The sequence below is a fragment of the Puma concolor genome, chromosome B3, assembly GCF_028749965.1.
Source record: "Puma concolor isolate L17-30 chromosome B3, mPumCon1.1.hap2, whole genome shotgun sequence".
Lineage (NCBI taxonomy): Eukaryota > Metazoa > Chordata > Mammalia > Carnivora > Felidae > Puma > Puma concolor.
This window is the reverse complement of record NC_141672.1, coordinates 136,251,992-136,264,612: the sequence shown is the minus strand read 5'-3', so window position 1 is coordinate 136,264,612 and position 12,621 is coordinate 136,251,992. Positions and strand designations below refer to the sequence as shown.

At 39.5% G+C, this 12,621-nt stretch overlaps 1 protein-coding gene across 8 annotated transcripts in view; it reads left to right on the top strand.

Annotated features, from left to right (window-relative positions):
* MCTP2 (multiple C2 and transmembrane domain containing 2) overlaps nucleotides 1-12,621 on the top strand; it is a 247,840-nt gene that overhangs the window by 222,440 nt on the left and 12,779 nt on the right. For all 8 annotated transcript variants that reach the window (XM_086711463.1, XM_086711462.1, XM_086711460.1 and 5 more), the window contains 2 exons: nucleotides 3,507-3,616; nucleotides 12,153-12,262. In XM_086711463.1, coding sequence (XP_086567589.1) covers nucleotides 3,507-3,616; nucleotides 12,153-12,262 — 220 coding nt within the window. The remainder of the gene's footprint in view (nucleotides 1-3,506; nucleotides 3,617-12,152; nucleotides 12,263-12,621) is intronic.

Below are 12,621 nucleotides of genomic sequence, written 5' to 3'. Positions count from 1 at the left end.
GTTGAGTAGCAACAACAGAGTTTTTCATGACAAGGATATGTCAGATATAAAAAATGTACTTCAGTGTGGCAATGTGCACTCTGTTTTTGCTGTTGATCATCAATCTGATTTTAGGAATCCTTGAACCTTTAAAGAGCTCTTAGTCAACCTACACATTTTCCAGAGCTATTGAACTCTTGTGCAAAAAGAAATCTCTACAGTTTTTGTTGAATCTGGGTCATAATCAGTTGGCAATTTTTAATCGAAATCTTCAATGATTGAATGGCAAGTCACTTCATCTCTGAAAGCTGCTAGTGAGTGGAAGTGAATTTTTTAAAAAGCTAGCAAAAAAGACACTGCCATTTTTTTTTAATTTTTTTTACAAGAACAAGGAATATTTGCCAGAAAGTAATCGATGAGGTCAAATGCTTTGTGCTATTCAGTGTTTAAATTCTGAAGTTTTCCTTTGAGATGTCTCAATTTGTGGGAAAAAAAAAATCTTTTGATGTTTAATAGAATAAATATGTATCTTACTAAAGAATGGAGGGAAATTGGGAAGCCACTTATTTTTCAGTATGCGTTTTGTTAAACATTGAGAAGAATCATGGAGACAATTTACTTGAAGTTTTATCTCGAAAAGATGTTTGACAGAGAATGTTCATACGAACGGATATAAAATATTTGGGCTGAAATATATGCAGATCTCAATACTTAAAAATTAAAATTGATAGTGATTTTCTCCATGTAACACATTTTTTGGTGTGAGATTTCAAGGTACCTCAGCGCCTGTAGAGAGAGTATTGTTGTAATTAAAATTATGATCCACAGTAGAGTCAATTAAAGGTGTCAATTTAATGGCTGTTAAGTGCAACTCTGAAGATGATTAAGAACAATTTTACGAAATATATAAAAAGATGGCATTAAAAAGTACATTCTTTTGACAAGTACCCTGACCTGGGACTATAAATAGATATAACCAGGAACCCAGTTACATATATGAATGTGTAGCACAAATAATCATTTTTTATGTATCATTTAAAAATGTTCAGATAACATAAGCACATTGCTTTTAATATACAAAATACGCTTTTTAAAATATTTGAAGGACTGTATTTATAAGAATAAAATGGAATAGTTATGTGGGTCCATCAATATGATAAAACCAAGTCGACGGTTGATAAGTATTTCAAAGATGATATAATTCTGATTACTTTTAAAAGTATACAGATTTGGTTGATAAATTACTCTCCTTTTAGCTGAGACATGGTGGGACTCTTTAACCTTGTCTTCGAATATTAAATAGGCAAACTAAAACATCGAATTCGTGAAAACGTTAAAGGACGTTGTGACAATCATTTGTTATTTGGGTTTACTAACTTCTACTTTGTTCATAACCAGAATCTCATCATTTAGGTTTTTCGGAGGGAGGGGAGAAACAAAAAACAGTCAACTGAACTTAGGACACTTTTATGAAGTTGAGCTGCATGGAAATTTGAATCCTTTTCCAAGAAATTGTTTTGACCCAAAGCCTATGCTGCTGAAAAGAGGAAGCTACTTTTGCCCTTTGGGTCAGATTCCCTGGTGCTTTCAAATCCTTCTTTGTAAACACGAATACTTGTGTAGCAGACAGAGATGGGTTTTCACCATTGTGCCCGTTAATAGATGTTGTGGATTGCTGAGCATAAATTAGGTTGCTCTGGCAACATATCTAATTTTTAATGCAAGCTGCTTGAAGAATTAGAGAGTAAGGGAAATAAGGAATTTAAAGAGGGGATGAAAAAAGGAAAAATGTCTTGCAAGTTTGATGTACCGAGAGGACACGAGCCCACCTTCTTCTTCTATACAGAATTCTCGGATTAAGGAGGTCAGCCCAGATGGTAAGAGATTCTTCAAACCATCCCGGCACCACCCCCTTTACCATAGAGGGGCTGACAGTGGTACATTCTCACCTCTACCCTCTGTGTGGTCTGTTTTGGCCACACGTGGCTTCAGAAACCAGGACAGGTGCAAGAAGGGAAGTGCTTTTTGACATTCCTGCCACATTGGTGCTTTCACCCGCCATCTCTAACTGGGTGGTGGGTTCTCTCTTCCCACCCAAATTGTGTCCAGTTTGATGGAAAAGAGAATACAAGAGGAGAGCGAAGTATTTTCTTTCACTTCAGAGAAGGTTATTCTTAAAATGGTCTCTTCAATTTAGAAGGTTTTGCTCCATAATTTCGCAGAATTCTAACTCCAGTAGAATTCTAGATAGAGAGAAATGAAAAGCTTTGTTAGATTTATCTGAGGTTTTGCGTTAGATGTAGTGGCTGCAGTGACCCTGATAGGCAAAAGCCAAGAGGTAAATCCCGGTCACGATAGAGTTCCCAGGAAGCTAGATTATAATATCAGAAAATAAGAAATTGTGTAAAAATACCCACTGTTTAGAGACTAGTCTTTTCTCCAACATTTGAGCAATTTCCAAATTCTTTTTGTAAGCATTAACTGCCTAACATGGTAAAACACATTTGAGATTTTCTTTTTTTTATTAAAAAATTTTTTTAACGTTTATTTATTTTTGATGGAGAGAAAGAAAGAGAGAGCGTGAGTGGGGGAGGGGCAGAGAAAGAGGGAGACACAGAATCTGAAATGGGCTCCAAGCTCTGAGCTGTCAGCACAAAGCCCGATGCGGGGCCCGAACTCCCAAACTTCGAGATCGTGGCCTGAGCCCAAGTTTGACGCTTAACTGAAGTCTGACCTGAGGCACCCAGGTCTTGAGATTTTCTAGAAGCAAAGTAAGGATACTATTCTTAGAAGGCTGAATTCTGTTTCACGTGAAGAACGGGAGGCTGGAGAAGATGAACTTGTATTTGCTTCTAATTCTATAAAGGAAAAGCCAGTTGATCATTGGGCAGCCTCCACAGGGATAACCTGTGTAGGATGCAGTCTCTGGCAGTGACTTTGTCTGCCTCCAGCGGCCTATTGTGTTTCTGAGGCAGTTGCCAAAGGATGACTGAAATGTTCATCGGATTTACAGTGGGTTTAAAACACAACAAAAAATGTAATAGAGTTTGACAAAGAAGCCGCAGGAGTAGGAGACGCATCATCGTCTGGAGTTCTCATATACCATGTTGTCACCTGCTGAAAATGTTTCTGAAGGATTGTGAGGGGACATGGGGAAGGGGAGCTGGCAGGTGAGCTTGTGAAGCCAGACAGGACGTCGGGCTCAGCCAAATGGAAGGAGCTGCGAGTTCTCTGGCAGAAACAGCAGCTTCCACAGAGAAATGAAGCTCTTGGTTCTGTGGAGTTTCCACACAACATGGCCTCATACTGAGGTAGCAACTGAGGCACGCTGTGAATGGTTGTATCTGAATGAGTGGGCAGTAGTTCCTTGGAGTCAATAAATATTTAAGTTGTGAACGATAGGATTCCTCCCTTGGAGTCACTCTGTGGATGAGTACCTTGTTATTGTAACACGGCGTAGAGATTTCTGTTGTGGGACAATAAAAATAAAACGTGACCAAGTTAAGTCTTGCCTTTATGTTTCCTAGGAATCCGAGAAAAAGGGGTTAATTGAAAGAATCTATATGGTACAGGATATTGTTTCAACTGTTCAAAACATCTTGGAGGAAATAGCTTCTTTTGGAGAAAGAATTAAAAAGTAAGTTCTACGTTCGTGCTGTGTTTGAAATGGAGCTGCCATCCATAAGGACGGTGGGGGTAAGAGGGCGGGGGGGGGATCAATAAATGCGAAAAACAAAAAACAAAAGGTAACAGTGTTTGGGGCAAGTCCTATTTATGTTTGTTGGTTTGTTCTTTGGGCTTGTCCGCTTTACAGTTGGGCAGTGCCTCAGAACTGGGGTGACGATATGGCCAATTCACACCAATTGCCCTGCCATGATTATCTCCCTCTCAAAATATCTTGGTTTGGGTGATAAATTAAAGATTTTTTTTTTATTTAAAAAAAAATTTTTTTTAATGTTTATTTATTTATTTATTTGTTTTTTAATTTTTTTTTTCAACGTTTATTTATTTTTGGGACAGAGAGAGACAGAGCATGAACAGGAGAGGGGCAGAGAGAGAGGGAGACACAGAATCGGAAACAGGCTCCAGGTTCTGAGCCATCAGCCCAGAGCCCGACGCGGGGCTCGAACTCACGGACCGCGAGATCGTGACCTGGCTGAAGTCGGACGCTTAACTGACTGCGCCACCCAGGCGCCCCAAATGTTTATTTATTTTTGAGACAGAGAGAGACAGAGCATGAATGGGGGAGGGTCAGAGAGAGAGGGAGACACAGAATCCGAAGCAGGCTCCAGGCTCCGAGCCATCAGCACAGAGCCCGACGCGGGGCTCAAACCCATGGACCATGAGATCATGACCTGAGCCGAAGTCGGACACTTAACCGACTGAGCCACCCAGGCGCCCCAACATTTTTTTTTTTAAAGAAGAGTATCCTAATCAGAAATGAAAAAGGAAGGAAATATGCTCTAAAGTTACCTTTTTCAACGAAAACATAGACCACAGTGAATGCCTCGAGTCATTTTTTTCTCAACGTATCAAAGGTTGTACATAGCTAACAGACTTTCTTTATAAGGGGCAATGAGTAAATATTTTCATCTTGGTGGACCGTAACGACTCAATTCTGCTAAGTATGAAATCAGGCATCATTGATACCTAAATGAATGGGTATGAAATGTGTTCTAACAAAACTTTATTTACAAACGCAGGTGGCAGGCCAGAGTTGACTGATATCCAACCTGTAGCTGTCACTTCCTACCTTAGGGCACAAGGACTAAATATCTAATAGAGTCTCAGTTGAGAAAGACTCCTTCTGTGATTCTTGTTTGTTTTGTTTTAAGCATTATGAACTCTGTATAACCTGGTCTTCATTTGGGACCAATGAACAGAGCAATTTTTAATTTTCTTGGCTTTTAAATTGTAAACTTATTTCCTCTTTTAAATCCAGAATTATGTCAACTGTGTTGTTCTTTCTGAAGATTAATTCTTTTTTCTTATTTTGTTGGCCATTCTAGTTTCTGTAAGCAATGAAGATAATACTTTAGAAATTTCATGGGTAAAGAAGAGATTAAAATTAGTGCTAAAAGCCAAGGGAAAGTTTTATATACCAAGATGCAAGGAAATCACTAAGTTATAATTAGCAGCAGGAAATATAAATAGTTAATATGGAACTCTCTACGGATACTGAACTTTCTCAGTTCCTTGTCCAATTCAGTCGGTCTTGTGTGGCCATTTACTATTGGCACAGTAAGATGTGTTCGTTTTGTTTATAAAATAGGTTATAAATCATCTTTAAACAAATTTGGTAAGTTTTACTGAATTTACATGTTGCTATTCCCATTATCAATGTCTTAGAAGAAAAATTAAAGAGCAGGAAGATTTTTGCTTATATATGTCGGTGCCTACCTGCTTTTTTCCTCTTGATTTTATATAAATTGACAAAAGGTTTCTTAAATTACCCTCAAAGTTGTTTAACAGAAACGTGACAATAGAAAATAGTCAAATGATGAGGAGGGCATAGTAGTTCTCCCTTCATTCACTTATTAACTCTCAGTTCTAAGTTTCAGGCACTGACCTGGTCTAAGAATGAGAAATATTCCATAAAACCATGATAATAGCAACATCAGCTCACGTCATGTGCTGGCCAGACACTGTTGTAAACTCTCCACACATACTAATTTATTTAAGAAGTTACTGAGAGGAATCAGATTACAGGATTCCAGAAAGCCTATGGATTAAGGATTGTTAATCTACCCATTTTACAGATGAGGAAATGGAATCAGAGAGTGATTAACTCTGTAGCCCAAGGTCACAGAACTAGTAAGTGAAGAAGCTTAAATTTAAAAAAAAAATTTTTTTTTGATATTTATTTACTTTGGGTGGGGGGGCGGTGGAGCAGGGGAGGGGCAGAAAGAGAGGGAGATATAGAATCCGAAGCGGGCTCCAGGCTCTGAGCTGTCAGCACAGGGCCCGACCGAGGGCTCGAACTCACGAACCGTGAGATCATGACCTGAGCTGAAGTCGGACGCTCACCTGACTGAGCCACCCAGGTGCCTTGAAGAAGCTTAGATGTTAACCCGCCCGCCTCACTACTACCCTAGAATGTCATTTTCCTCTAAGGAGCTATTTCCCAGTGAGGGAGAATAGTAATAAGACAATTAGAATTCAGTTGCACTGATGTGACGTAGCGGTAAGGCAGGCTGTTAGGAGAGATCTGACCAGCCCAGAAAGGGATGTAGGAGAGAGAAAGACCGACAGAGGGTAGTTCTGAAGAAACAATACCTTATCAGCATGTCTGATAATGGAAAGAGACAGTTGAGGAAAGAGTGGAAGAATCAAGAAGTCAGTAAGTGGGAGACTTTGTGCGAAGGTTCAAAGCCCGAGACTGTACTAGATACAGGGAGTGTGTGGGGGCTTAGTATGTCTGTGTGACAGCAGATGGTGATGGCGGTGCATGGAGGTGAGGCAGATCGTACAGGGCCTTGAGTGGGTGGAAAAAAAAAAATTGAGTGAGGAACATTCTGGAAGCAAGGAGGATAAGAGGATGTGGAGTGGGGGCAAGACCGAGGAAGGAAGACCGTGTCGTTTGGTAAAATTGTCTCCATGCTCAAAGGTCTCTAACAGACAAATGTGGCTGTTGTGCAGCTGATAATGGTCAAGGAAATGTATCTGATGAGAGAAGAAGGCAGGGCGATTTAGACAGGCCCCCATCTCTGCAGTGCGTCTGAGGGGCAGCTGTGCCCAGCACAGCTGTGGTGGCCATGTCTGAGATGTATTTTCAGCCATGAACAGAGTACTGTTCTGCCCAGCTGCAGCACAGGAAGGAAGGCTCATGAGGCTCTACTCCTATTAATTATTTGGCCATTCATTACTACTGTGACCTTAAAGGTCCTACTGGGCATTCAAGTGGGACGGCATGTGTAACTCTGCTGGAATATTCCATTGTAATTCAGTGTTTAAGGACCAAGAAAACTTTTACCCAACTTCTGGCAACTAGTAAATAAATAAGCTTACATAAAACTCTTAGAGCAAGGCTTCCCCATTCCTGACTGTGAAGACCCCATTCATATTTTCTTTTTCTAACTCTTCTCTACTTTCTCTAATTATCTTCCCTAATGTTGCACTTGTTTCAAACGTTAGCATGTAACAGGCTAACACAGTCACTGAACATGTAGCATCTAGATTATCTCAGACAGCAGGCTGGATGGGTCAGAAGAGTGCTGTATTTTATTTGTCCTGTCATGATGGAGTGTTGGCTTTAACACTTGTATCTTCGCACGGGCAGGGAAATCTCCACAGAGGAGACGATGAGAAACACGTAGGACAGGGAAGCCATCCCTGCAAATGGTCCAGAGTCAGGTTTGGAAGGCACATCCGTAGGAAGTAGAACTTCTGTTAGAAAATGGCGTCGAGAAATACTAAGCAGTGAAGATGAGGAAGGAGGTTAAGGGCAGCTTGAATCAAAGCGAGGGCATGGGGAGTGATAGTCTGATTCAGCCAGTGTTTACTCTGAGAGTGATGTGCTGAAAGGAACAAAGAATGAAGTCAGAAAGACCAAGGAGAGGGCCAGAGGCTAGGTGTGAGGAAAAAGTTCACAAGGGAGGATGAAAACCATGCCTCGTGAATGAAAGCATCGTGTGGGGTACATTACAAAAGAGTAATCTATAGAATTATATGACCAGTCGATCGTGTTTCCATGCGTAGTAAAGTCAGAAGAATTCATTTGTCCTAGCCTGGTAAATGAGAGAAATAATGGTTCCATGGGCATAAAGGTCAACTATTGGGACACCCAACTGGGGGAAGAAGTACAGGATGGGGCTGGACCCCCCCTTACCAGATGTAGTCAGTCATTTTTGTTTAGTGCTTTGGAACTGGGAAAATGATATTCTTAAGACATATTATTAGTAAGCCTGAATGATCGAATGAACAAAGAAGAGTCACTGATTTTTTTTTTTTCCCCACTAACTGAAGGGTGTGGCTCATTTGTCTCATGACTGCCCGAGTCAGGGATTGCTTTCTTAGGAATTTAGGGAGCTCTCAAGTCAGGAAAACTAGAGAAGTCTGTGACAATGTTTCACCCAGTGTTTGATTTTGAGATGGAAAGCTTAGATTTATCAGGGTTTATCCACCTTGGGTGTTCTTGGAAACTAGCATAAGATATTCCATGATAACAAAGGGAAGGTCTAGTAAGTTCTTGAGTGTTAGAGGTATTACAGTATAATGTCTTTGAATTAAGCCCTCAGTATGAACAGGAGTATTGAATCAATTAAATGAGCAAAATACACCTTTTTACTTGTTCTAAAGTGCCTACGGTAGAGGGCAGTGAGAGGGCTCTTGAGCTGACTTTCTGAATTCAGATCCCAATTCTGCCACTTGTGTGGAAGGTACGTGATCTGGGGCCAATTATTTAACTTTTATGACTCAGTCCTCATTTATAGAATGGGAGTAATAATTATTCCTGCTTCATAACATTTTTTTTGTAAGAATTAAAGGAATTAGTACATGAAAAGAGCTCAGACCAGTAGACAGATGCATTACTAGCTTAAAAACATGGACTGTTATGAATATTATTTTTGAAAAACTGCCTTGACTTTCTTTTTCTGTGTCTTAAATTTATTTTTTTTTAATTTTTTTTTTTTAACGTTTATTATTTTTGGGACAGAGAGAGACAGAGCAGGAACGGGGGAGGGGCAGAGAGAGAGGGAGACACAGAATCGGAAACAGGCTCCAGGCTCCGAGCCATCAGCCCAGAGCCTGACGCGGGGCTCGAACTCACGGAGCGCGAGATCGTGACCTGGCTGAAGTCGGACGCTTAACCGACTGCGCCACCCAGGCGCCCCTCTGTGTCTTAAATTAAAAAAAAAAAAATGTAAACAGTGAATGTCCCCTTCTTTTTTGAAAACATTAAAATGCTCTCCACTAACATTGTGAGTTGCTCAGGGGAAGACGCAAGAGTTAACTGACTTTGCTGTTGGGAGAGCAAATCTGACAGTGTGTTTGTGGCAGTGTCTGATACACATCTTCATTTTTAACACCCAGTGCTGATACACATGACACACGACTCGTTTGTACACACACAGACAACTATTGAGATTTTGATAAGGATTGCATTAATTGGGAAATAATTGACATCTTGATAAACTTTTAAGTTTTCTAATGTACTCTTCTGTCTATTCAGGCCATCTTGAATTTCTTCCAGTATTATTTTAGAGTTGTATGTATAGAAGTGTGACGCATTTTTGTGAGCTATATTCCTAAGTCCTTGATTTGTTTCATGGTATTTTAAATGGTATCTTTTTTGTTTTCAGATTGCATTTTTACTTATTTGTTCCTGGGATATAGAAGTGAAATGAATTTCCCCCACACTGACTTTGTATTTCTAAATTTTGGTAAACCTAGTTATCTTAATTTTTACCTGAAGATTATTATCCTTAACTTTCTATTGCAGAAACATATTTTTTAGGAATAATTGTTTATTCCTTATTTTCCAATCCTTCGACATTTTTCTGTGTTTTCTTACTTTATGGTAGAACAGAATTGGCATGGCTGAACACTCTTCTCCTATGTGATATCAGAGAAAAATTTCAACATTTCATTCTAAGGATGATGTTTGCTATAGGGTTTTGTAAAGATGTTGTATCAAATTGGGGAAGTTCCTTTTATTCTTAATTTACTAGGAGTTTTTATCGTGAATGTGAGTTGAGTTTTATCAAACTTTTCTTCTGCATTCACTAAGATGATGTTTGTTTGTTTTTTTTTTTCTCCTTTATTTTTGTTAATATGGTCTATTATTGTGATTGGCTTTCAAATGTTAAGCCAGTGTTCCACTGTATGGAATAAACCCAACTTCATCATGCTATATAATCTCTCCTTTTGTATTTTGCTGTATTTTATTTACTATTACTTTGCATAAGATTATTGCAGCTGTCATCACTAACGAGATTTGATCTCTAATTTTCTGTTCTTGAAAATTCCTTATGGAGAGAAGATTATTCTAGACTCCTACAAAGCGTTCTCTCTATCATCATCTGGAAGAGTTTGCATACGCCTGGTGTCATTGCTTCCTTTAAGATTTGCTAGAATTTGCTGGGGAAGCATCTGGGCCTGGAGTTTTCTTTTAGGACAGGTTTTCACTGAATATTCGATTTTGGTAAAATAGACGTGTTTGGCCATTCTGTTTCTTCTCACGTCTGTTTTTATAAGTGGTCATTTTCTGGGTTTTCCCCATTTTGTTTAAATTTTCTACTTTTTGGAATAAATTTGTTAATCAAGTCCTCTTATTGGATAAAATCCTATCTTGAATGTCAGTAGGATCTGTAGCTTTGTCCACTTTTTTATGCTTGATATTAATTGCGTTTAACCTTCTTTCTTGGTGGGGATTTATCAATTAAGTTAGTCTTTATTTTTTTTTTTTAAATTTTTTTTTTTCAACGTTTATTTATTTTTGGGACAGAGAGAGACAGAGCATGAACGGGCGAGGGGCAGAGAGAGAGGGAGACACAGAATCGGAAACAGGCTCCAGGCTCTGAGCCATCAGCCCAGAGCCCGACGCGGGGCTCGAACTCACGGACCGCAAGATCGTGACCTGGCTGAAGTCGGACGCTTAACCGACTGCGCCACCCAGGCGCCCCTAAGTTAGTCTTTAGAAAGAGCTATCACTGGCCTTTGTTAATCCTACCTGTTAGCCTGCTTTCTTTTTCATTAATTAGTAGTACCCTTATTTTTATTCCTTTCTTCCTTTTATTTTCCTTGGGATGAATTCAGTATTTTTTTTCTAACTCTTTTCCCGTCTTTCTAATCTTCCTAACATTTAAAGAGCATTTAAAGTTCTACAATTGTCTATACGCACAACTTTAGCTCCAGGCCAGACATTTTGGTGTTGATATTTTCATTATCATTCAAATTTAATAAAAACTTTTTTTTTCTCCCTGTTTTTATTTCTTCTTTGGCCAAGAAGCATATTGCTTAATTTCCAAGTATTTGAAGATTTCCTGGTTATCTTTTTGTTCCTGGTTTCTAGCTTAATTGCTTTATGGTCAGAAAATATTCATTGAGAAAATGGCCTACTTTTGTAAATTTTCCATGTGTTCTTGAAAAGGTTATCTAGGATATTGTTCTGGATATATATTCATTGATTAAATTTGTTGATTGCATTCAATATATATATATTTTAATGTTTTTATTTATTTTTGAGACAGAGAGAGACGGAGCATGAGCAAGGGAGGGGCAGAGAGAAAGGGAGACACAGAATCTGAAGCAAGCAGGCTCCAAGCTCTGAGCTGTCAGCCCAGAGCCCGACGCAGGGCTCGAACTCACAGAGTGTGAGATCATGACCTGAGACGAAGTCAGGACACTTCAGCTTCACCGACTGAGTCACCCAGGCGCCCCACATTCAATCTTTTATATTCTGATTTTCATTTTCAGTTGGGCTTCTTGTATCAATTACTTAGAGATGTATGTCAAAACTTTCCACTGTGGATTTGTCTATTTCTCCTTGTAGCTTGGTCAGTTTTTGCTTTCTGTGTTCCAAAGCTATGTTAATTGGGTTGTACGTATTAAAATTGCTATAGTTTCCTGGCGAATTAGATCATTAATCAGTTGGAAGTGATGTATTTATCTCTAAACAATAAATGAAATTTTGCCTTAGTATCTTATATTAATATGGCCACACCACCTCCCACTTATTGGTTTCTTCATAATATATCCTTTCCTATTATTTTCTGTTTATATTTTAGGTATCTTTCTTGTTTCTGACCATCGCTAGCTTTTCATTATAGCTTGTAGTCCCTTCAAATTTTTTTTTTTTAGTCCCTTCAAATTTAATGTGGTTACTGATATGTTTAGATTCAAATCTGTGGTTTTTAGGGGCGCCTGGGTGACTCAGTTGGTTAAGCATCCAACTTCGGCTCAGGTCATGATCTTACCGTTCGTGGGTTGAGCCCTGCGTGGGGCTCTGTTCTAACAGGTCAGAGCCTGGAGCCTGCTTCGGATTCTGTGGCTCCCTCTCTCTCTCTCTCTCTCTCTCTCTCTCTCTCTGCCCCTCCCCCGCTCGTGCTCTGTCCCTCTCTGTGTCTTAAAAAATAAAATAAAACCTTAAAAAAATAAACAATGGCAAGATGAACGTAGCACAGCTGTGCCAGAGCATGCGAGAAAATGACATCTTTGTGGTTTGTCTACAGCACGTTTAACTGGACGGTCCCATTCCTTTCCTTCCTGGCCTGCCTGATCCTGGCAGTGGCCACCGTCACTTTGTATTTTATTCCACTCCGGTACATCGTTTTAATCTGGGGTAAGTTGGGCATGGTCCTTCTCCTAGCAGTCGATTTCAGGTAAGAATCAGTTACTCATTTGTAAAGTGGGACTATAAACTTTAAGTGTGCTCTTGTTGGCAATTAAACATGAGATTAAGGAAGGCGTTTGGGGAACAAAAAACTTCCAGGACCTCCCTGAAAAGGCCAATTGCGTGAACAGTCAGCACAGATATGTACAGGCCTCCTGCATAATTGCAATCCAATAAAAATGTGATGGTGCATGTGATTTCCCTTTGGGCTTTCGCAGTCATAAATACTCTTGAATAATATATTGCCGTGGTCCGGTTAACTTTGAGGAAACAGTTATTCAAACAGTGAGCAACCACCTGCATCTCGC